This window comes from Alosa pseudoharengus, unplaced genomic scaffold (assembly GCF_046254945.1).
Source record: "Alosa pseudoharengus isolate Yale_2024_CS ecotype anadromous, Long Island Sound unplaced genomic scaffold, YU_APseudo_1.1 YU_APseudo_1.1_scf_23, whole genome shotgun sequence".
In the NCBI taxonomy this organism is placed as follows: domain Eukaryota; kingdom Metazoa; phylum Chordata; class Actinopteri; order Clupeiformes; family Clupeidae; genus Alosa; species Alosa pseudoharengus.
Window position 1 is genome coordinate 21,889,379 of NW_027468685.1, and position 26,492 is coordinate 21,915,870.

General features: G+C 41.3%; 2 protein-coding genes across 2 annotated transcripts in view; both read right to left on the reverse strand.

Annotated features, from left to right (window-relative positions):
* Nucleotides 1–11,424, reverse strand: part of LOC143140839 (venom phosphodiesterase CdcPDE) — a 29,139-nt gene extending 17,715 nt beyond the window's left edge. The window contains exons 1-11 of the mRNA XM_076301960.1: nt 11,389–11,424; nt 10,719–10,806; nt 10,248–10,379; nt 9,681–9,806; nt 6,056–6,119; nt 5,598–5,695; nt 5,258–5,337; nt 4,661–4,780; nt 2,317–2,426; nt 2,160–2,225; nt 1,945–2,017 (exon numbers count right to left, since the gene is read on the reverse strand). Of these exons, the coding sequence (XP_076158075.1) occupies nt 1,945–2,017; nt 2,160–2,225; nt 2,317–2,426; nt 4,661–4,780; nt 5,258–5,337; nt 5,598–5,695; nt 6,056–6,119; nt 9,681–9,806; nt 10,248–10,379; nt 10,719–10,806; nt 11,389–11,424 (993 nt within the window). The remainder of the gene's footprint in view (nt 1–1,944; nt 2,018–2,159; nt 2,226–2,316; nt 2,427–4,660; nt 4,781–5,257; nt 5,338–5,597; nt 5,696–6,055; nt 6,120–9,680; nt 9,807–10,247; nt 10,380–10,718; nt 10,807–11,388) is intronic.
* Nucleotides 11,425–18,056: 6,632 nt separating this feature from the next.
* enpp2l (ectonucleotide pyrophosphatase/phosphodiesterase 2-like) overlaps nt 18,057–26,492 on the reverse strand; it is a 28,592-nt gene continuing 20,156 nt past the window's right edge. Inside the window, exon 25 of the mRNA XM_076302044.1 lies at nt 18,057–19,039. Within this exon, the coding sequence (XP_076158159.1) occupies nt 18,869–19,039 (171 nt within the window). The 3' untranslated portion in view covers nt 18,057–18,868. The remainder of the gene's footprint in view (nt 19,040–26,492) is intronic.

Here is a 26,492-nt window from a genome sequence, read left to right on the forward strand (position 1 = left end):
TTTTGACTATGTTAGGTCACAGATACCTGCAATTACAACACCTCATTTTTACTTTTTTGTGTTTAACTAGGTGGCGCTATACATGAAATGAGTGGTTATGGAATGGGTTGACATGGCCCCTTGAGATCAACATACAAAAAAAAATGGTCCTCCTAAACCTTACGGTTCTCGAGATATTCACAGAAAACTGTGTCTGCCCTACCCTCCTTTCGGGGGGTGCAGTCCAGCGGGGGGGCTACAGATCAAAACGAAAAACGATGGTTCTATGCTATCCATATGGGGTTACATGCCCACCAAGTTTCGTCTACCCCGGTCTTTCAGTGTCCCGGGAATCATTGACAGAAATTTAGACATGCGAAAAAGAAAAAAAAAAAAAAAAAAAAAAAAAAAAATATCTGACTAAACCTATATGACCGCCGCTTCGCTGCGCGGCGGTCATAATAAACATTTTAGAAGAATAAAATATTTAAAAATACACTATGAAGTTCGAAATGTTACGAGGTTAAAGTCGAGATTTTATTATATTAAGTTAGCAATATTAACCCAGCTGCCAGCAACCACTGATGGAGAAGAGAGTGGTCTATGGGAGCTACTGATAGGTAAACAGGTATGTTGAACAGAATTTTCTCAATTATTTCTTATTAAACGTTTGGTAAATGCAGTGTTACTTGCTGGATTGTCGGTTTTATTAGACTATTAGACTATAAGGCTCTTAAGTGGTGTCTGGTGTCTCAAACCCACCAGGATGCATGTCAATAATATATTACTAGTTATTATCTTAACATTAATTTCATTATTACTATGACATGCCACAGACTATCCAGACTAATGGGAGGGAGGGTTAACCCCCGTGGAAGTATGAACCTGGCTTAGGTTAGGGGTAGGAATTGGATACAAACCCAGTTTAGGGAAGGGAAGAAACCACAGGTACTGACAAAAATCTGCTTCATTACACGATATAGGTTAATGTGCATGTCCCTAAGCAGTCTGTGAGTACCTCAGCCATAATTCCTGTCTCACTTTTTTCAGCTGCCTCAGATAGGTCCTTTAAAGCTCATTTGAGTGACCATCCTCAAAAAGGTCTTCTCAATAAAAGCCTAAACTCTTTATTTCACCTCACAATCAACATAAAAACATTTCTCCATTTGCTAGGGTTCCCTTTCATCCATGCCAATTTCATTTTGTTATTCAACGTGACTAACAAAATCACAAAATGGGAATGGACAGTAAAGATTGTGGATAGGCAGAGCATGATACGCCATTGCAATTCAGGTATATGGGAACAGCATGGGGACAGGTCCAGTCAGCAAAAAGGGGAATAAAGGAGACGTAATGTCTTTTTATTGAAGGTCAAATAAGGTGTATATCTTAGGAGTTTCATTACATGAATGATAAAATGGTTGTTTTCTTATGGGATTTAATATATTTCATACGCAGCTGGTCTTTCAGAGCTTCCTATGCTAGTATCTCGACCCGATCTTAGTTCCGACAGACTGATTGTTATCTCCCTAAATGAATGCAAGTAGGGACGCCCTGTACTTCACTGCATCACATTTTATCCACTAGAGCAGCACCTACGTTGGCACTTCTTTCTCGCATGTAGTACAATTTATAGGGCTGCATTCCACTGCATTCTGTAGGGGGAAATGACACCCTCACGATCGCCAGTGTGTATCTGCTTACTGTATGTTAGCTTTTGATCCACATGCATGCCACTCTGACATGTTTATGTTATTAGGGGTGCAGAAAGATTTGTAGTACACCATGCGAGGGGGAAAGCATGTCTTTAATCATCATTAAGTTGTCTGCGTACAGATGCTCTCAATGAGCAGTGATCTAGGTATTTCCGTTGGTGTGTAATGGTGATAATGACTGAATTACATGTGCCTGGCCAACTTCCTGTGTTTAAGACCTCTGGAATGACCCGTGAAGGTTGTACCTTACCCCTCCACTGACTGGACCATAGCTGTGTCCTGATTTGTCAGGCTCCTCCAGATAAAGGGTGTAGAAATCTGGCCTGGAAAAAATCATACAAGACAGTTATAGTCCCTTGGGTTACGTGCCAATGAAACATATATATTGTGGATTGCATCATTGATGAATAATGAATGATTTCAGAGATGAATGAATCAGATAAATGAATCAGATGAATGATTTACCTTTCATGTTCTGGTAAACGCAACCACTCCAAGACAGTAAAGACTCTTTTCTCAAAAGGCACTTTGCTGGAAAAAAAGAAGTTATTTCAAGCTATTACTGGTACTGGGACATTGAAAGTCTGAAATATCAAAGTGTGTAGCATGGCATATAGAATACCCGTCATATGGTACATATATGTTGGGATAACTGCCATTAATTTTGACATCAGAACCAGGCCAAAAGAATGTCCCAGCTTTAAGTCCTTGATACATGGCTGTATGCCATATCTGTGGAGGTGACAGATTGAAGAATATTCATAATTTAAAGGAAAGAAAAATAATCAGTAATGAACATTGCTTAAAATATTTTCCACAATTAGTAGCCAGCTGGTACAATCTGGTAACTGCGCAGTATGTAGTTAGCTGGATCAGTCTGGTAGCTGTGCTATACGTAAACCTCCCTCCTGACGCCTTCAAGTGGTCTTTTTCAGTCGAACAGGTCGCCTCCATGTTGTGGGGAAAGTCTGTACAAGTCGATTACCGAATGCACCGGAGTTCAGTTCAAGGAGGAAAGTTTTTGCAAACTATTCCAAAGTTTTTACAAACTATAATTAACTGATATTTGATCAAACTGCCACAAACAGAAAAGTATACTTGCATTTCTGGAACTTAACTTCAATGGACTCCTTCCTTTTGCATTGCATTCGGTAATCGACTTTACGTGGGACAGTGGGTAAGTCTTGTAAAACTTCTTTTTAATAAACTCCTGGTACACTCACTAAATTATTGATGCCTCATTTTAGGGACTCTATTCATAATACTGCAGAAGTGTGGTGCTATTTTGAGCATTATTAGTGGTTAAAAAATGGCGGTTTGGATACATTTGGCGCACTGCCCTCAGTACTTACACTGTTAGCCTTTTGGGCTGTAAAGCCGGTCAAACCTGGTACTCCTTTGGTCAATGTAGGTCAATCTAGCTCTATAAAGGGGGTGTTCGTTTTGTTGTCATGGTGAAAAAGACCCTGAGTTCAAATAACTCCGGAATTACACTTTAAGAGGCGAAGTACAACCCCTTGTGCTCTCTTCAGACCTGGCATAGCCACCAGTGCACCTATAGTGCCTGCCTGGCTTAACTAATTGGTTAATGGCACACACCTTGGGCTAAGGAGTTGCCTCTCTCTCTCTCTCTCTCTCTCTCTGTCTGTCTGTGGGTCACTTCTTGGTTAGGCACATTTTTGCTTTTGTAGACACTTTGGTTGATTGCTCTCCAACAGGCACCTTCTGTCTTTCTTTAAAGGGACACCAGGCAACGTTTTCGTGTTAATTACTCATCTTCGTAAGTCAGTATATGGTTAAATGACTCATTACAGGGCGAATGAAGACTCTTTCGCCCGCCCCTAATGCCTGTAGGAAGAATATCCCGCTTGCAAGTTCAGTGTATCGTACCCGCCGACCGAAGCAGGATCAGTTTATATCCTGCATCCACAGCACAGAGGCAGGCTAACGAAACGCTAGCGATTGTTGCAAACTTGTGTATAATGGCAGAGCCGGCGAAGAAGCAGCGAAAAAACCCTTGACAGAAGATGCAAAGAAAAGGAAAAGAGCTTCAGACCAAGCGAGGGGGGAGTTTCGTAGAGAAAAAGCATCAGGCTTGCCTGGTGTCCCTTTAACTTTTACTCATCTTTCTCAACATCTTATGGACGCTTGCATTACATCCACACACTTTCATGCATTCTATTTTCTCTAGACTTTATCTTTTTGACTGCAGTTCTTTATTATTTATAATTATTTCTAAATAAATAAATTTGGTTGACCAAACCACTGTTGTCCCTCTTTTTATGTTGTGGTTTCAAGCCAGCCATAACAGACATGTTAGGGTCAGATGCTAACACCCATTAGTTTTAGCCTCCTTGCTAGCACGCCCGCTTCCCAATCCAAGGTGCTGCATGTTCTGGGTTCGAGCCCATGCAGATACAGGGCGGGACCATGTGGTCAACAACACAAAGCTTGTTACATTGGTGCTATGACCAGGATCGGAGTAAGGTTTAGGAAGGGTGAGTGTAATGGTAGCTCGCTGGTACGATCTGGTAGCTGTGCAGTCAGTAAACCTCCATCCTAACACCTTTAGGCGGGGATCACACTGACCAGTGGCAAGCGGCAGGTTTCCTATTGTTCTCTATGGTTCGGCAGCAGAACGGTGGCAGCGCTAGCATTGAACAAGCTGTGTTGAACTTGGTTCAACTTTCAAAGCGCAACGCGAGCGTATTCAATTGTCAGTTTAGGCAAACCGTTTGTGTTACTTAGAAACGAGATAGAACTTATTATGGTCTGAGCTTTGTGTTACACTTGCCGCTGGCCAATGTGATCCCCACCTACAGTAAGTGAAAATTTCTCTAAGAGATGTGTTAGTGACAGATGCTAACACCCATGGGTGTGATATCTACTGTATAGCCCACCCACAGAGAAAACAGGTAGGTCTTCAAAAAGCGAGACTCCTTTGTCAAGAGAGAAGATGACCTCACCGGCTGCCCCAGGTACCATCTAGGGTTGTCTTTCTCAGAGCCAGACAAGCTGAATGACGCATTAAACACAGGGTCATACATGCTGTTGTCCACCAGGCCATGGGACTCCGCATACAGACCCTAATGGAAACAAACAGGAAGAACCGAATTACTACCTATGATGGTCCATTGGGTTTTTTGCTAATCCTGGTTTGTTATTTAAAACGGAGAACAACACCTTCCTGTGAATGCTGTGGTGGTGGGCATGGTGGTGAGTGTGTAGGGGCAGTTGTGGTATTGGATGTGAGGCAAATAGGCAGCCGTGGCCTACTGGTTAGTGCTTCGGACTTGTAACCGGAGGGTTGCCGGTTCGAACCCCGACCAGTAGCACTCCTCACTGCTCGCCGAGCACTGCTGTTGTTGCAGGCAGCCCACTGCGCCGGGATTAGTGTGTGCTTCACCTCACTGTGTGTTCACTGTGTGCTGAGTGTGTTTCACTAATTCACGGATTGGGATAAATGCAGAGACCAAATTTCCCTCACGGGATCAAAAGAGTATATATACTTATACTTATACTTATACTTATACTTGGAAAAAGACAATTTGGTGTATACATACTGTGGCAATGGTGTAGTGATTGGGGAAGGTCTTGCTGGGAAACACGGCCTGCATGTATGGTGCTGAGACGCCACACTGCTCTAAGGAAAGACAGGACACAAAGGGATGTTGTTGGAGTCAGTGGACGGTGGAATATATGTAAATTCCAGCAAAATATTCAAGTCTGCAGAATTATCATAATGGAGTTTTGAACAAAGATGTTCAACTGATCTCTTCCAGAAGAGCTACAACTGTAGCTCATGTGGCCCGTGTTGTGTGTGTGTGTGTGTGTGTATGTGTGTGTGTGTGTGTGTGTGTGTGTGTGTGTGTGTGTGTTAAACTGCACAGAACAGAACCTTACTCATTTTATCCAGAACCGGAATAAGGGATGCCCAAGTTTGGAGATATTCAGCTCTGAGCCCATCCAAGGAAATAAGAAGCAGTGGCTGCTTTTTGAAACTGGGTGTGGAGAAAACAGAGCCAACAGCATTGAGCCAACAGCAGGGAATAATATGGAACAAGGATGACGCAGAGAAAGACCAAATGATAATGAGGAAAGGAAATGAACACAGACAAAAAAGAGAATACAAGAGAATAAGGACCGAAAAGCATCAAAAGAGAAGAAAGGCACAGAATAGAACAACATCAACAAAGTGGGCCAAAGACACAAAAATCTTGTCATGGCAAGATTCATTTCTGTGGAAGTGGGCAAAACACAAAACAAAAGACAAATGAAGTGTGGAAGACGCAAAATGGGAGGGAAAGAAAGGCATTAAAATGGAAAATGGAAAAATGAAATGGAAGGGATGACGGGCCTACCCTGGAGGGCAAGTGGCCGGCTGGGTCATATTTGGACACTCATCCTTCACCCATGTTGTTCCTCCTACAGGCAAAAAACCCAAAGCCTCCACATGAAATCCCTCCTGATCCCAGTTCTCAGAAACTCAAGAGATAAACAAGTCTGGATCATACAAGTTTAGATCTGATTTGTCAGTTCATACTTTGTGCTGGATATAGTCTGGATATACAACCCCAAAACAGAAAAAGTTGGGACATTGTGTAAAATGTGAAAAACAGAATGTAATAATCTACAAATCTCTTAAACTCACATTAGTTGCAAAAAGGACACAGACAACATATCAAATGTTGAAAATGACAAATTTGACTATTTCATGGAAAATATATGTTAATTTCGAATTTGATACCAGCAACATGTTTCAAAAAAAGTTGGGACAGGGTAACAAAATGCTGGAAAAGTTGTGTAATGATAAAGAAAACAAAAGGAAGAATGTTTCACAACTAATTAGGGTAAGTGGCAACACGATTGGGTATGAAAAAGAGCATCCCAGAGAGGCAGGGTCTCTTAGAAGTAAAGATGTGATATGGGATATTCATCACTCTGTGTAAACTTGTGCGCACAAATGATGAAACAATGTAATTTTAATGCTTCTTAACATGAAATTGTGACGTATTTGGGGAGTTAATCATCGACAGGACATAATATTATTAAAACAGTTCAGTTCAGAGACACAGATTGGAGTCTGTGGTCTTTTGGACCTCAGATAGCACTGCATCAACACCAGACCGGTCTCCAGACCTGTCATTGTATGGGCTCAGGAAAACCTCTGATAAACATTGTCTATGTGGACAGTTTGATACTCTTGCAGCCAAAGTTGTAACAGCTACATTTTTATTGAGACATGATACAGAAAATACCACCCTCTTATCTGGGCCTGAGCTTGTTTAAAATGGACTGAGGTAACATGGAAAAAAGATCCTGTGGTTAGACCAATCAAAATTTGCCATTCTTTTTGAAAATCATGGACTCATCTGGGCTAAAGAGGAGAGGGCCTATCCAAGTATCCAACCTATCCAATTTGTTTTAGTGCTCAGTTTGAAACCCAACATCTATGATGGTGTGGGGGAGCATTAGTGCCTACAGCATGGGCATCTTGCACATTTGGCAAAGCACAATTCTGAATGATGTATACAGGTTTTGAGCAACATACTGCCATCCAGGCAATGTATTTTCCAGGGACGACCTTGCATATTTCAGGAAAACAATGGCAAAATGAATTCTGCACATATTTAAATAGTATTTCTCTATAGAGGAAGAGTCCAGGTGCTAAAATGGCCTGTCTGCAGTCCAGATTTGTCAAATTAGGTGCATAATGGAATGAAAAACATGACTAGGGATACACCATACTGTTTAGCAACTGAAATCTTATATCGAGGAGTAATGGGACAACAGATTTGTCAAATTAGGTGCATAATGAGAATTCATTGTTTTCCCTCCCGCCCACACACACATCTTCACTGTCATCACTCACATACATCATACATACAGTACTCTGCTTGCAATAGTAAGTCCCTTCACCATACTTGCAGTACACTGCCCCCCCCCCCCTCTCCCCTACATACACAGCACATTATTTCATCAGGAAGCTTCTCCAACACACATATTGCACACTGCCCTCTCCCTACATATACAGCACACTATCCCATCTCCCCTGTCATCCCCCCAACACACACACCAAGACCCCTGGCAGTTGGGTTAGCCCCTTGAGCCATGGATCTGCCCAAGGTTTCTTTCTTGGTAAGGGAGTTTTTCCTTGCCCCTGTTGCTCTTGGGTGCTCCTTGTTGGTGCCCCCCCCCCCAATCCCAATCCTCCCCCACCTTTCTTATGCAGCCCTTGCCACTTAATCTACTAAACCCCTCTTCTACTGCACTTTTTACCCCCCCATAAATGCACAAATAGGCTGACACCAGACATAATTTCACTGCATTTCTTACTTCCAGTAACTATATGCATGTGACAATAAACTTCCTTGTATCCTTGCATCCTTGTAAATGGTCTCCTCAGTTCATAAACATTTATAGAATTTTGTTAAATGAAGAGGTGAAGCAGCACAGTGGTAAACATGCTCCCGTCCCAACTTTTTTTGAAACATGTTGCTGGCATCAAATTCAAAATTAACATATATTTTCCATGAAATAGTCAAAATTTTCATTTTCAACATTTGATATGTTTTTGCTGCTAAATATGGGTTTACGAGACTTGCATATTATCATATTCTGTTTTTACTTGCATTTTACACAACATCCCAACTTTTTCTGTTTTGGGGTTGTAGTTGTTGCTGTATTATTAGCCTATACAGAGCTAAAACACATTTAAACTAAGATATTAAAAGTCAAAGACCCATTTTTGTATTCTGCATTAAATACAGGTGCATCTCAAAGTCCATTGTCCTGCCCAGAGATTAAAGTCTCAGGAAACCTTTGCCGAATTTTTTTCTACTTAATCAGCTGATTAGAGGTCTTCTCAGGACAACATTTCTGCTATTTTTCATTATAAAAAATTATCTGGTCGTGGTTGTGTAGTGGTCTATTTAGGCTAGCATGCAGTAGCCAGAAACGTTGTGGGTATGATTCCTGTCACCATTGTGCCCTTGACTAAGGCACTTTACCCTGAGTTGCTCTGGGGAGACTGGCTTTTGTAATAATTGACATAACAGTGTCAGCCAAATGAATAAATACATAAATTATTGTAATGTTCTAATCATCAAGAAAAAAAAAACATATTTGTTGTAAGAGTGTACACAGTAGACCTATAACAAAAGCAATGTGTTAGAACAAATTACATTTCTGTAATTTATTTCAAAAAGTGAATCTTTCATTACAATCTAGATTCATTACATATAGAGTGGAATATTAAATTTTTTCAATATTCAATATTTCAATATTTCAGTATTTCAAAATATTAAAATAAAAAGGTTATAATACAGACATGTTGGTTTCCTGAGCCTTTAAAGGAGAAATCTGGTGATTTTTCACATAGATCTCTGTTTCTCGAGGTCTCAGAGTACTGTCCGTATGAAAAAATGAAAACAATCGGTTTTGATTAGCTTGAGTTGCTGCAGCCAGCAGCTAAAGCACCCAGGCAGCTACAGCGCTACATTCTGGGGGCACCTTTGTGACCCCCATGTTTATGCAACTCAGAGTGTAGCGATGTAGCTGCCTGGCTCCTTTAACTGTTTTTGTTTAACTTTGTTGTTATATATTTGTCAATATTTTGAGATACTAAAATATTTTGTAATCAGCAAGAAACAAAAAAATGAATTGAAATATTTCAATGTATGTGTAATTATTCTAGAATATATATAAGATTCACTTTTTGAAATAAATTCTAGAGAAAAAATAACTTCCATGATATTCTATTTTTTTAGATGCACCTGTATATTAAGACATCAACATTTAGAGATGCCAATAAACATTTTGTTTTAATAACAGCGATTAGTAAAATAAGATTAGTACATATCCTTTAGGAAGAAGAAGAAACTCTTTGAGTGTGTTGATTGTCTGGTTCATTTAGGGTGCATACATTTTGATAAACAGTATGTCAAGTGGATATTTGGGGTTATACCCTCATATTTATGTCCTTACCATGGCAGACACTTTGGAAGTTGGTGCAGCAATCTCCTGCACTCATGCAATCAACAGAGCAGTGGCAATTACTCCCTTCCAGCCTCTTCTCACCACACCGTAGGTTAGTGCATTCCCACTGCTCCACTATACAAATAGAAAAAGATGTAGGTGTGTGTGTGTGTGTGTGTGTGTGTGTGTGTGTGTGTGTGTGTGTGTGTGTGTGTGTTTGTGTTTGTGTGTATGTTTTTGTGTGTGTGTGTGTGTGTGTGTGTGGCAGGGGGTTAGCATCAAGTCAACCATGACAGTCACCATTGTGTTATCCTTATATCCTTATTGTTAGAGTTCCTCTTTGAGACATGTTCAATAGATATGCTCAACAGCCTTATCACCTGTTGATTATTAGATAAAAGCAAAGAATGAATCCTGCGTCAGAGGTCCATTATTGTATTGTTTTATAACAGCAGCACGTCCATGGAAGAAGCTTATCGCTGAGATTAGACCACATGTCATAGTCCCCAATAGGAGGTAAAAAACTATTAGATTTAAGCTTTTGCCTTCATCAGGAGGACATGAATGAGAACTCACTTGGCTGAAGACAGATGTCTTGGAAATCATAACAACAGTTGTTAGCAGTGTGGCATTGTTGGTCACAACGACAACCAGGTGTCTCCTCATCAAAGGGCTCATAGCAGCGGCCCTTACAGGAAGTGTGTATAACTGCAGGAACAAAAGAAGAGACATTCTCAGTGGTTTGTTGATTTGTTGTGATACTGGTCAGAGTGTGTCAAGAGAGGAAGTTTTTAAATGCCCAGCAGTAAAAGATCTTAATGAGTCATTGAGAAATGTGGGATTCCATTCTGTTCTCAAGTTTGCTGAATTAGCTTCAGCTCTCTGACAACAACCAGGGTGAATGTGCCTTCACCATATGGGTGGAATGAGACTCTTGCAATGCGTCAAATTGAAAAAAAAAAAAAAAACTTTCCACTGACTGATTTGTTTCCTTGATGTATGACATGGGTAAATGTGATTCTTTCCAATCTTGTTACAAAGGCTTACCCTTTTTCTTACAGTCCTCCAACTGAAGCCCCAATCCCAGTCCAAGTCCCAAGATGATGGTTACTATGGCAACTGCTAAAACACCTATCTGAACACATGCACACACAAACATCAACTGACACTGACCCAAGTTGAATATTGAATCATATGACTCTCAAAAAATCTGAGTGACTTATGCACTGACTGCCTGTGATTAACAACAGTATAACAGTGCTGAAACTGAACTGAACGAGTACCACTTGAAACTTGAAAAGTTTGAATGAACTTGAAAAGTTCATTCAAACTATTACAGACAGCATCAACCCACCCACCCACATTAAATTAGACACATTAAATTAGAACCATAGCAGAACATTAAATAAGAACCATAGCAGGATACCACAACACAGAAAGCATTTTGTTACAGTATGAAAAACAGGTATTTACAGCCTAAAAATCTGTTGTCTAATCTATTAACTGAAGGCACACATATAAGTCAAAAGTTTGGGGTCACTTAGAAATTTCCATTCCACTCCATTCCATTATAGACAGAATACCAGTTGCATTGTTTTTTTAATCACGGCAGCAGTTTCCAGATTATGTGCTTACATAATTACATTGAAATTTCAGATTGGAAGTGACCCCAAACTTTTGACCGGTAGTGTATGTAGTAGTTTACTGCAGTACTTACAATGATTTTCTTCTGGGAAACCTGCTTTAGTTCCATGCTTGGGATGAGGAAGACCCTGCTCTGAGTGAGAGTTAAGAAATGCTGAACTCTGGCACGGGAATATCCAAGAGGAGCCGCATTGCTTATCAAGGTAACTTATTACCTATCCTCTACACACACACACACACATGCACACATGCACATGCGCTTGCACGCACGCATTGTAACAATAGACAGATTACTCAAAATGAGTAACATATTTTTTTTTCCCCGTCATCTACTTCCTGAAATTTTGGTCAACGATACCCGGGGCACCGAAACACCGGGGCACATGAAATTTGGTGGGTATGTAGCCCCACTAGACTTTTACGAAAAAATTTCGTTTGGTCCCCGGGGGCCACTCCCCCTCCGCGCTGGGCCCCCCGAAACCCAAAAAATGCAGTTTTTCCTAAATAACTACCTGAACCGTGGCACCGAGGATGAAGACATTTTTATGGTATGTTGGTCTAAAGGGCCCACATCAACCTAGCCCATAATCACTCATTTGTGATTTGCACCCCCCCTGTAAAAAATGAAAATGCAATATCATTCTGCTTTAATCGCCCCTCTCTTCAGTAAAGACGTTCAGAACTGCACCACATTGTATGTGTATGATTAACCTGACATTCTCTGGGGGTATGCAAAGTTTCGTAGAATTTCATCCATGGGGGGGTCTAAAAAATTAAGTTATGTGTACATTTAGTGACTGTACACTCATTGGCCTGTAGATGGTGGTGCACACATATACACATGCACACACACACACAGGCACCCACATACTATCGGTATTAGAACGGTCGATACATAATTACAAATTCAGTAGGATTAAAAGAAAGCCAAAATAAATATTCATCATCATCATCATGGCTGCATTTCCAGTATTGGCGATAAGTAGTCGTTTGTCCACTAGATGGCGCATCGTTGCAGTGAGACGTAATTTTGGAAGTTAATCTAAAGTGGGTTGGAAAGACACTACGCTTCCTACAAGGACAGTAGTTTACCGCAGAGAACGTCTAAGGGTAGGATGATTTCTGCATGACATGTAATTCCCATTTCCTCTTGAAGCCGAAATAAATCTGACAATGTTTATCGGACATGCTTGTTTTTTACTGCAGGTAGGCTACGTTAATCCTATCAATAGCAGAACGTAGGTAAAATAATGTTACCGTTAGCATGGTTGAGTGATGGAGGCCAATTTGATTATTGATGTATTTGTAGAAAACCATAAATGCGTTTATAGGCTACCAAGCAAATCGATAACAGCACTAATTGTATCTTTCGACTGTCATCTCATTTGCTTATGACCATAACCTAGGCTACTAACAGGAGCTAAATGAGTTAGCCACAACACATTCGCTACGTGATGGTTTTTTAATGGAAAATATATAGGCTACCTGAAAGATAACCTGTCTATGATGCACCCTAAACACCGGGCTGGGACATTTCTGCTCAAGGTCTCAAAAAGCATCTGAGTCAACGTTCATTCCCAAACACCCATATAGGCTACTTCAATCCTTTATTTTCAAAGGTGATTCAAGTAAGGAAGAGCATGGCTCAAAGTAAAGTAACTGAAACTACATAAATTCGTCAAAGTGAATAATTTGTGTCAACTCGCCACAATGTAGATTTATTAACGCACCGTGAAGATCTACATCTCCATTTAAACCAGATGTTTTAGAGCGCACATTGAGATGTATTCAGGGCAGGGCTGTACCTACACATATTTGTTGCACGTGCTACAAAAATCATTCTTTGCGATGGATGATTTAGTACCAACGTTACACCGGTCAGATACAGTTTTGCCTATGGCTATTCCGTGAGACTGAGGCGATTTTTGTTTGTTCGAAGTGCGCGTTTAGGGTGTGAGAGGGGAGTCGATGTGCTTTGATTCCAGCTTGGTAGTTGTAGTCTATGCGACCTTGAGCTACTGTACAGTGGGTTGGGTTCCATTTAGAAGTGTCCACTTCATTCGCCCTTTCCGTGATTCACACAGCTACGTGAAATGCATTACTACTGATATGCAAAACTATTAACTTTTCGCCAAGAGGTGGCAGGCAGCTTGATACTGTGTAAGCCATTGGTTCCAAAGGAGATTTTATTTGGGTCGCCAGCATAGCCTAGTGACAATTTGTGTTGTCTAATAGGCCTAGCATAGGGCCTACCTTATATAGCTTATAGTTTGTTAACAGTCACGGTTTTGTCATAACTCCCTCTATGCATTTTTGCATTTAGAATAGCTCTAAAACCGGGGGGCGAACACGTCGCAGGGGGGGGCGCCAGTGCGTGGATATCTCAATCACAAAATTAAACAATATTTCTATCGGGCGCCTACCATGGACTAGGCTGGGTGAAAATCAAAAGATTGCGTCAAAAGATTGAGCTTAACCATGGACCTCATGGTTGCAAAATGCAAGGGAACATGAATCAGCATATTATTTGCACAAACAATAACGGACAGTAGCTCTTCAACTTTGCCCGTTAAAATGTGTATGAACAGTCTCGCAACGCATTTCATGAAGGCCCTTTTGGACATGTCAGTTATTTGCACCACTGGGTAAAACGGCATTTTGTTTTAGACTACTGGTATTTAATTTGTGCATTGACAATAAAGCTGAATATCATTTGAACTAGATGACTAAACTTATGCATATGTAGAAGAAGAAACATTCACAAAAATCCATGACATGACCTCTCTTCTTGATAGCTGTTGAAAACTGCATGGAACTGACAGGGATTGTTTTGTTTAATAATAAAATACATTATGCTGCTACCTTCTGCTTTTCCCAAATACAATGTAGCCTAATGTGCAAACACACATTCCAAACAAGCATACACAAAAGTTTCAAGAGTGGGGGATGGAGTAGAAGATGGAGACAAATTCATTAATATGATTTATTTTCGCGGAATGGATGTGCAGGACTGAGCGGCGGTCATATTTTGTACCGCTATGCGGTACATCTAGTTTTATTAGCAGTGATGAAACAATTATGTGAGGTTATGTGAAGTTGTAAGACCCATAGTGTCAACAACAACCTACAACCTGCTTTACAGTGATGATGGATTGATGTATAAGACTGTGTGCTATGAAACACTGTTAACATCATCAGCCCTATTTTCGCGACGCCAAACCTGGCGCAAAGCAGATTATCCTCCCGAGGCAAAGTTTATTCCTGTTTTATACTCAAGTGTTGCGCCATGCACTTCACTATTATCAAAGGCTAAATTTTACTCAAGTACAAGTAAAAGTACACCAGTCAGATGTCTACTTAAGTACTGGTTTTTAAAAGTAATTGAGTATCAAGAGTACAAGAGTACATTTTCTAAATATGGCATTACTACTGCCACAGTGCTTACATTTATGTACAGAAACGTCCTACATGGAGTTATGAAAAATGTTAATGTTATTACCTTGAAGAATGTAAAAGGAATTGAAAGTAAAATCAAGTCATTTTCATCTTTTTACCATGTTGCCAGGGATGGGCAGTATTTCTAATACATGTATTTAAAATATGTATTTCAAATACAAAATACGATTTTGTAATTGAAATACTTGAAGCGAACACTATCATTAACTTGTTCAGAAAATTGAAATAGTCTGGCGAGGTGGTGCCACAGGTTGGCACATTCCCGGGATGGACCTGCTGCGTCTTCATCCATTGTTTCGTCCATGGTTTCGTGTCTTATCTAAATCTGATTATGGAGTTGACTTTGGTGGAAAGCTGAAGGTGATTGCTGATAAGCTGTCCCAATCAGTGGCGCCTGCACAATCCAATCACGTTTGAGAGGGAAACAACAAATTGAGGGTTTCCGAGATTTTTCTTTTTTCCTTTTTTTTTTAGAAGTAACGGGTACTCACGGTTATGGATCGAAATGTAGTGGAGTAAAGAGTACATTATTTGCCTCTCAAATGTACTTGAGTAAAGTCATGAGTACTCCCCAAAAATGATACTCGAGTAAAGTACAGATCCCTTAAAATTGTACTCAAGTACTGTACTCAAGTAAATGTACTCCGTTACTGTCCGCCTCTGACTATTATTACGTTTTGCGCCCATGGGTGTGGCAATTAACGACCTAAGGTGGCTCTGGTGCATTATCTAAAAATCGTTATCTTCCACCATCTCAAAAGCATTACGCCACTGACCAAGAAAAAACTGGTCTAGCGAAAGACGCATATGAAGACACAGCTGAAGACACGTTACGAGATGTAAGCAGCAACCCCTCTGCAGGACAAATGTCTTTAGGTTTCTTATTCTGTCATTCAAACATTATTGGGGTAAGTCTGGCTTTTTTCAGGCTATGTTTTCGATGGTAACCCATTCTCAGTCAATAGTGAAAGTAATTAACTGTGTAACTGTGTCGTTGACACCATGGTGAAGTTAGTTTCACTTTGCCAATGATTCCAAATAATAGAAGAGTGCAGATGCGTGTAGGCTATACTCTGCTAGGTTTTAGTAAAGCATGGTTTAGTGGAATACCTGTTCCATATGGTCTTGTGTGCAAGCAGATTCCTTAAAATGCGCCGCTGACTATCAAAATACTGATGCGCTGTTTGAAGTTGCACTGCCTGCTGTTAAAGGGAATGACAGATGTCATTCTCATTGAATGATGTTACGCCCAAAACACACCCATGCCTGATTAAGAAACATACTGTAGGAACGCCTTATTGCACCATCCGCTGGACGTTTGATAACCAAACCACTCCCAATGTGGACTGGACAACCCACTAAATTTAATTAAGCTATTCGCTAGTGACCGCGTTTTAGATCGCTAAAATAGGGCCCATTGTGTCAAAGAACCTGCACAGATATGTTTTGTCTGTACATAGGCTAAAAGGCTACCAAATCCCAATGAATACAAAGATTGTTTTTTTTTAACGAATTTCAACAGCACAAGTGGAGTTACCTTTTTTCAAAACAGAAGAAACGAGAACTGCCATAAAACATGCTGGGTGGATATTGGCCTACAACAAAACTAATTTTACATTCTACCTTCCCTAAAAGAGGTTTCTCCATTTAGGCTATCAAAAACAGAGAGAAAGAGAAAGGACCCAACTACATGGTCATGGACAATAACAACTTGTCAAAATAAAAGTCCAACAATTGAAAAGCAGTGACATGTGTCATGACATAACACTGTCATGACACATGAACCCTAACCCTAACTTTTAACCCTAATCCTAACCCTAACTTGTAATGACAAAAACTGAGTGACACTTAATAACAAAATGTTATGTCATGAAGTTTATGACACATTCATGACAGTGTCACGTCACTCTTATGTCGGCACTGTCAAATAAAGTGTAACCGTGTAATATGTAAGGGATAATGTATTATCAGCGGAGGGGTTTTGCTTCGACCTGAAGGGACTTATTTTCTGATAATTACCGGCAGACAATACATTATCCCTCTTATTATACGGCTACTTGCCAAAACAAGAAAAGAAACTTAACACAATGGGTCTTTTAAAATGATTTTGCTACTGTTTCGTGTCTTCCAAAATAAAATAAATCCCCAGTGCCACACAGATAGAACTTGAGGTGTTCAGGTGTTGCGTGGCAACGTCTTACTAGCTGACTTTCACTATCAATGAAATTCCATTGCAATAAGCGAACGGACTTATTGCAGAGTGATATGAAAGACGTTTCATACCGTCGTCCTACTATCGTTGTTATAGTTACCATTCATAAGCATTGATATGGAATGGCGATTGAACTTTTTTTTACCAGATCTACTTCTGTCCTGTTAAATAGAAATAAAAGCCACCCCGCCAGCCAATCAGAAAAGAGTATTTCTTCATTCCGGGTGATAAGTAAGGGATAATGCCCGACGAGGTGTCCATTATCAGAAATAAATGGACGACGCGGAGGCGTGAACCGTCCGACACGAAGAGGAGGACGGTTGCTTCCGCGAAGTCCATTTATTTCTGATAATGGACGCATCGAAGGGCATTATCCCGTTTATACCATGGTCACTTAGGAAATAAATAAATATGAAATCAATTATTAATACTAAATGAGTTTTAGAGCTAAAATCGTTAGTTTTTTCAGCTGTTTACAGTTGATTCCATTGTTGCAAAACCTGCCTCCAGGCTCAACCGTTGTCCTACTATCGTTGTTATAGTTACCATTCATAAGCATTGATATGGAACCGCGATTAAACTTTTTTTACCAGATCTACTTCATAGGTGTAGTAGGCCTATATCACTTTTTAAACGACACCATTTTCAACCTAGACCATGGTATAAATAGATTTAACAGACCTCCGAACGTTGGGAAGGCCCATTCATGTAAATGGAACTTTCAGCAGCACTCTGAAGAGCCGTGTAATAAATCCTAATAAATCATGTACAGTAATATCAACTAAAGCAGCCAGGCAGCTACTGTGCTACAATCTGGGGGCATGAACATGGGGGCTCACTAACACGCTCCCAGCGTGTAACGCTGTAGCTGCCTGGCTGCAGCAACTCAAGCTAAGTAAAAGTAAAACCTTGTGTCCTTGGTGATCTATGTGAAAAAACGTCTGATTTCTCCTTTAAATCCTAAAGGAAGCTCATAATGTTGTGCAGTGTAATTGATCTTAATGGTCATAGTCTGACAGAATGCAATAAAAGATTTATAAGCACATGTTTGACATTACGTGAATTTATTCAGATCAAAACCATGCCACATGTTAATGGATACAGTATCTTAAATAGGGGAACTACACAGATCAATCAACATTTGTTTATTATGTTTGTTTCAACTAGGTTCAGTCATTTCAAATCCTCGGTAGCCTATGTGGTTTATTATTATTGGAAGATTTTTATGTTGGGAGGGTTAAGGTTTTATGAGATTCTCATGTGTTGCCATGAGACAAAAGTTCATTCCTCAAGTCCATTTCCTCACTTACATGTATCATGGGAGGTGACAGTTAAAGTAAAAAGTTCAAGTTCTGAACAGGAACACAACAGCAAGTCAGAATGTAAGTGTAGTGGTATGGTATATGGGGTCCCCTTCACTGTTCATAGACCAGTGTTGCTAAAATGTCCTGCAACCAATCCTATTACCATCTCAATTCCCAACACACGCATAAACACACAGACATAAGCACACGCGCGTGCGCACACACACACACACACACACACACACACACACACGGACATACATGGTCCTAATTCACAATTGTTCACATACAAAATACAAGACCAATGTGAGATAAATGTTATTTCAGACAAATACAGGAAATGCTATGGGAACTAGTGTTAAAGTGTGGCACAGTATTGTTATTTTCTCTTTTTAATGAATAATAAATATGACAAATTGTATAAAAATATACACCTAGGCATCAGAGATGTATCAGGACGAGAGAGAGAGAGAGAAAGAGAGAGGAGGGAGAGAAAGAGAAAGCAAGAACGAGAGAGTAGGAGGTCGGGGTGTCGGAGGGGACGCGGCAGGTTTTTTTGTTTGTTTTTCTCATGGCTCTCTTCAGATCTCGCCCTCAAACGTGTGCAGGTAAGTCTTTAGGGTTAGGATGTCCGTGTACTCCTGCGCGGTGGCGCGGTAAAAGTCCAGGCCCGTGAGGATCTCGACATCGCGCACGCGTGCTGTGTGCATCTTCAGCACCTCCTCCACCCAGCGAGACTCCTCCTCGACACTCTGTAAAACACAGGGGTCACCAGTCATGTGAGTGAGGTCTGAGGTCACATGTGCCGAGTGAAACACAGCCAAACCTCCACCTCCCAACAATATAACATCACTATCCCAGTTGGCAGGGCTCCGCCCCAGAACCTCACTGCCTACGTCCTCATGCATCCTTATTCCCTTGACACACCCATTCCAGCCAACTGCTTAATCATCTTCTGGGTATCCCCAGGGGCTGAAGTTCATTCTGTCAGGAACGTGCCATAATACCATCTCTTGAACTTACCTTGGCTTTTGAGAGACTCATTGAGCACCTGCACTTTCATAATCCATGATGGCATTCTGAAAGTAAACTTGATAACCAAGTTTCATTTGCCAACATAATGATATTTGTGTTGAAAAAGCGAATGCACATCGAATCTACGTAGGAGCTTTGTGAGGTGCTGGTCACAGGATATGTGATATAAAAAACAGAGGGAGAGCGCGTACTCTGGTTGCACAGATGCCACATTAGTTTAATAAGAGACGTTTCAGCCTGTGGCCTTTCTCAAGTTTTACACCCCAAAAGTGAAAGAACACACTTAATATGGTGACCCAGGGGCATAATGATATACCATGGCAAAATGAGTTGTGTGTTAATGATATGCCATGGCATATCATTCATGCATGATACATTGATTTTTGGCCAGAACAAGTGGTCATTGAATCCAACTCTATTTACCAATAGTCGACAGCCAACAATTGCAAAAAGAAAGGCAGAATTAAAAAGAAAGAAAGGTAAAATTAAAAAAGAAAGAGGAAGAAATGTTTCTATAAAACAACCATAAACTCCCTCTGTTCCTTGTGTACCCTTGAATTTCCCCTGGGGATCAATAAAGTATCTATCTATCTATCTATCTATCTATCTATCTATCTATCTATCTATATCTGTCATGGGACGGCATGGAAATTATAACTGGCCTGAAGAGGAGCAGCAGCTCTGTGGAGGGGGACCTGGACAGGGCGAACCAGTTGAACCACTTCTACAACAGGTTTGACTGCCCTGCTCCAGCTCCAATGGGAGTGGTCTGTCCACCCCCCCCTGCAGACTCAGGCACTGCTCTTGTTTGCGTGCCTGCCCTACCCCCACCTCCCAGCCTCCCAGTCTCTCCAGCTCTGCATCCTGGTGACACCCAACGACCTAAACCATCACCACCTCACGCCCCCAACGACCTAAACCATCACCACCTCACGCCCTGCCCCCGCCTGACGCCTCCTTGCCTGTGCCTGCTGAGGCGTCCACGACTCTGGCAGCCTTGACAGGGACATCAAGGAGGTGGTCATCCCCAAGCCCCCACACCCACACCCCCTCAATACCAGTGCAACACTCACCTCCACCATCACAGGCTATCGTACCCCCACCATCACTGGATATTGCACCCCTCCCCCACACGGCGATCACGAACAATGAGGCGACAACGACCTCAGTCAACAGCCATCAGACACACAGATCCCAGATGCACCCCTTCCCCTCCCCTCCCCTTACACCCCCCATCATCACAGGAAAACAAGTGAGCGCTAAAATAAAGAAACTGAACACGAGAAAGGCAGCGGGGCCTGACAGACTGTGTCCAAGGCTACCCAAGGCCTGTGCTGCTGAGCTGGGGGAGCCACTGAAGCACATCTTCAATCTAAGTCTACGCCTTGGACAAGTTCCAACACTGTGGAAGACATCATGTCTCACCCCTGTCCCTAAAAAGCCACATCCTAGTGAGCTTAATGACTACAGACCTATCGCTCTAACATCACATGTGATGAAGACAATGGAGCGACTCGTCTTAGGTATGCTCAGACCCCAGGTACGCCATGCACTAGACCCGTTACAGTTTGCATACCAGGAGAAAGTGGGCGTGGATGATGCCATCACTTATCTTCTACACAGAACACATTCTCACCTGGACAAGGGGAAAAGTGCTGTGAGAATCATGTTCTTTGATTTCTCAAGTGCTTTTAACATCATCCAACCCCTCAGACTGGGAGACAAGCTCTTGCAAATGGGTGTGGATGCTCACCTGGTAACCTGGATCACAGATTACCATGACGGAGCGACCACAGTTCGTCAGACTGAAGAACTGTCTCTCTGACACTGTGATCAGCAGCACCGAAGCGCCACAGGGAACTGTGCTCTCTCCAGTCCTGTTCACCTTGTACACATCTGACTTCTGCTACAACACTGAGTTATGCCACATGCAGAAGTTTTCTGACGATACTGCAATTGTGGGGTGTATCAGGAACAGGCAGGAGGAGGAGTATAGGAGCCTGGTGGAGGACTTTGTGCAATGGTGCAAACTCAATCATCTCCAACTGAACACTTCAAAGACCAAGGAGATGGTGGTGGATTTCCGCAGGTCTAAGCCCACTCTGCTACCAGTCTCCATTGATGGGGTCAATATCGAGGTGGTAAGCACCTATAAGTACCTGGGTCTCCACCTGGACAATAAACTGGACTGGTCAGCCAACACTGACGCACTCTACAAAAAAAGGGCAGAGCAGGCTGTACTTCCTGAGGAGGCTGTGCTCCTTCAATGTGTGCAGCAAGCTCCTCAGGATGTTCTACCAGTCTGTTGTTGCCAGCGTCCTCTTCTATGCAGTGGTATGTTGGGGAGGAAGCACAAAGAAGAAGGATGCGGGGCGACTTGACAGGCTGGCTCTGTAGTGGGAGCTGAACTGGAGTGCATCACTTCAATATCTGACAAAAGGACCCTGAACAAACTGATCAACATCTTGGACAATGAGTGTCATCCGCTCCACAGCACTATTGTTAAGCAGAAGAGCCTGCTGGCTGGAATCAGCTGGAGACTTCGCTCACTGCCTTGCACAAAAGACAGACTGAGGAAGTCATTCATCCCCAGGGCCATTGAACTGTTCAATGCATCACTTAAGGGAAGAGGAGAAATACACTTCTCTGCATAGTCTGTCTGCCTCTTCACCACCTCCATGTCTTGAACTGTCTGTCCACTAGCCACTTTACCATTGTCTTCTGCCTCACTGTTTGCGTGCTTTATTAGCACATATGCACAACCCCTCCCTCCATGCCACAGCCGAACTGTGACCACACTTATACCTTTCTTAATATAGTTATTTATACATAGATATATTATAGACTTTATTCTTGCACTGTTGCACTGTTTGACTTACTCATTTGCACCATCACCATGACACTCATTCACAAGAGCACCTTACCTTACCTTATGCACAGAGGACCACAGGCTCAGTCCCTGCTTCAGTCATTGCAAGCGCACCTGATTGATTAATCACCCACTATGTGGATACTGTTTTTTAGAATTGATTTAGATTAAGTTTTATTTAGTATAATTTGTATTTTAGTATATTTAGTATATTCTTTATCTTCTACAGTCCTTATTGCTTAGTTGTGTTTTTTATATTATATACTTTTAATTACTTTTTCTGCTGTTAGTGAATGTGTGTGTGTATGTTGTCTGTATGCTACTGTGACCTTGAATTTCCCCTAGGGATCAATAAAGTATCTATCAATCTAGAGATATCTAATCTATCTCTATCTATCAGCTGTCCCCCATCAAATGAAGGTCAAAGGGAGACTGTTGATAAGAGCCACTCCTCGGTGACACAATTGACTGCCTGCACATACAGTATGTACATTACCCAGTAGCAAGCTAACTTTCAGGTAAACGCAACACACAACTGTGTCCAATCAGAACTTCACACAACTGCTGTCTATTTATTGACTTTACACAACTGCTCTCTATTTATTGACTTTTTGCTTGTCATCATCAGAGATAATCACTAGATAAAGTTTTCTAGCTACATCAGACTTTGCAACCCAGAAGTTTGTGTCGCATAAGTTGAGCTGACATATTATGGGTATAGTGTATGCTGCTATTTGTTTTTTTTAGCTGCAAAAAGGACATAGACAACATTATCTTTTAACCGACGTTCCCAGAACGTTCCCTAAAGGTATAGTTTTGTGCAACTTCCAGGGAACCTTTTGGGAATGTTCCCTGATGGTTATATTAAGGATACATTTTTTATCCTTTAACTGACGTTCCCAGAACGTTCCCTAAAGGTATAGTTTTATGCAACTGTCAGGGAACATTCCTAAAATGTTAGCGTATATAAGGATAATTTTTTTACCCTTTAACTGACGTTCCAAGAACATTCTCTAAAGGTATAGTTTAGCAACTGTCAGGGAACCTCTTAGGAACGTTCCCTAAATATTGGTTGAAACAGTTTAGCTTTCTCTTGCTGATGTTTTGAATAATAACATAACGGGATATGCCCATGGAAAATGGTTTAGTCAAAGTACTAGGTATAACCCGGAATAAAAATACAGCTGATTGGTAACTGTGATGTCTTGGAGGAGTATAAACGTTTACATGCAAAGGGCATGATAAATATTAATAATGAATTAATGATAATTAGATTTGATACATGCACTTGATCTATTCTCTCTCCTATCGTAAGCTGATATATCTCTCAAATCAAATCATACTCAGTGCCGACTAGGTAGCCTACGATGTTTCTCTGCTTGAGTTTTAAACATGGTTCAAAGAACGTTCCGCAAACATCCCCAGAACCGATTCTTATCTGCTGGAGTTTTAAACATGTTTCCAAGAATGTTCCGCGAATGTTCCCAGAACCAAAGATTTAAGCATGAAGAAACGTTCCGGCGCTGTCAAGAAAACTTTGCTGAACGACCGTGAGGGAACATTAGCAGCGAACATTCCCGCATCCTTCCACGAACGTCCGCGGAACGTTCCCCGAACTGAAAATTCTTTATCATGTTTTTTATTCCATGATGCACCCAAGTTGACAATTGATTTTAGCAAGTTTAAGGGCGCTTGAAATCCAAAACATAGGCTAGCTAGAAAAATACTCTGTTAAAAGTGGAATAAACTTGTAGCCTAATGTGTAAGCCTACAAAAATGCTACAACGGGCCGATTGCTTTCTCACTGCAAGTGAATCGCTCTAGAGTTCCATTGGAAACGAGCCGAGACCACCACCTGCAAGCGGTCTTGATCCATTTGTTTTGTTCCAAAACAGAGTGCGGTTGCTGCTTTCACATATACCCAATCGAACTGATATTTGGGGGGAAACGCTCCACGTTCCAATTCAAAGAGCCAGGTGTGAAAGTGCCCCAAGTTGATTTTAGCACCCGGACTCTTCCTATATGGAGAAATACTGTTTAAATATGGGCATTGTCTTCCTGAAATATTCAAGGTCTTCCCTGAAAAAGACATTGTCTGGATCACAGTATATGTTGCTCAAAACCTGTATACATCATTCAGAATTGATTGTCCCTTGCATGTGCAACATACCCATGCTGTAGGCACTAATGCACCAGAACACCGTCATAGATGCTGGGGTTTGAACTGAGCACTAAAAGTTGGATAGTTGGATAGTTTAATAGTCCCTTTAGCCCAGAGGAGCTGGCAAAATGGCAAATGTTGATTGATCTCACCACGTTTCTCCACGTTACCTCAGTCCATTTTAAACAAGCTCAGGCCCAGATGAGACGGTGGTATTTCTGTATCACCTCTAAATACAATTCTTCTTTTGCATGGTAAGGTTTACACTAGCATCACTAGCATTTGTGAATTGAGTATCAACCTGTGCTCATCGCCAAAGGTTATCAGAGGTTTACCTGAGCCCATACAATGATTTTCATTACAGAAATAGGTCTGGTTTTTAATGCAGTGCCATCTGAGGTCCAAAGGACCACAGCCATCCAATATTGTTTTTCAGCTCTCTGAATATTTATGATATTAAATAATATGATTTACTGTAGATGATGAACTCCCCAAATACTTTGCAATTTCATGTTAAGAAGCATTATAATTATAGTGTTTCATCATTTTTCTACACAGTATGAATACCTCTACATCTTTACTTCTACTGTAGTAGTGTGTGTATAAACTGTCTTCTAAATAAACTTTCAGCACACTCCTAGCAGCACATACAATGTTGCCAATACCTCGTTTTAAATGTTAAGAACCTAATTACACTGTTGACAAAGTATGGAGCTCTTGTTAGCCTCGTAGATGGGTTAAAAGTAGCGATTTATGTGCAGTAGAACCGATGCCCGTTTTCCTAGCGTTATTAGCGTTATGGAAGAATCGGTAAAAAATTGGAATCTTCGGAATGGTTCGGGTCTGGATAGGGTCACCCCTCGTCCATGACTCTATCTTGTGGTCATACTTAACATACAGTATGTAAAACCCATTTAACACCGGATTTCCCCTTTAACTATGCCTTTATAGCCGAGCTGCACCAATCACATCGGTGTATCTGATGTAGGGCCAGAGGCGAGCTAAACAGATGACGACAGCGCTGCAACATCACAGTCTGGAATCAGTCACTAAACATTGGTCGTAGTGTTATTCCAATTGCGTGCAGTGATATTTTCAAATGCATGCTTGGTGCTGCCCCTCAAGTTTGGCCATTTTCAATTCTCAATGCCAGACCCTTAATCTTTTTTATTTGGGTCTGGACTTCCAGGCTAAACCAACTCTCATTTAAAGCCTGACCTGACTAAAGCCTATTTGTGGTGGTTACAGTTTCAAATTAGGACCACACATGTTAAAACTTCAAAGAGCTTTAGCATTAAAAATCAGTTACTCCGAGGGCTTGGGTGCTTTCCAACATGTGTTTATGCTTAAGCCAGTTCTATCGAATTGCGACCTGCTGAGGCTCATGTAAACATAAACAGCCATCTTAAGTTCTTATGTAAGTTTTTTTCCATCAACTGAAACCCCAATGAAATGGTAATTTAGTGAGAAATATTTTAAACTGTTTATAGGCATAAGAGGATATATATCACTATATCACTATTATCACTATAATAGTGAGATCAACATTTGCTAGACAGGGTCTGCACTCTGCACACAGGGTCTGGTCACACATGTGTGCACCATAATTGTATTTGCCATTTTGTTAAGTGGAAATAATGTGTTTACTCAAGTTTTCCTAGGGCCATACTTGGGAGAACCCTAAGAAGGACATGACAGACAGTAATAGACAGAGAGAGGGGAACACATGCGAAAATGTATACAGTTTATGTGTGTGTATGTGTGTGTGTTTGTGTGCCTGTCTGTCTGTGTATGTGTGTGTGTGTGTGGGTGTGTGTGGGTGGGTGGGGTGGGGGGTGCTGGTACAATCAATGAGGATTCCAATGAGGTGTTTATTTTGGAGGTAGACTGCATCTTAAATTCTAGCAAGGAGGAGGCCTTTGAGACCAAGGTTGTTAAAAAAACACTCCTAAACAATATCTCAGAGCAAGGCTGTAGGTGTAGTCTACTTGTTTTCATTTTTGGCAGCCTAGGAGACAATGCTATAGCATAGCGCTGTCATGGACTTTTCATGTGTCACACCGTACAACCCCTCTTCTCTCCCCCTCCCTCCCTCTCTCTCTCAACTCTCTCTCCTACCTCTTCTCTCTGTCTTGCCATT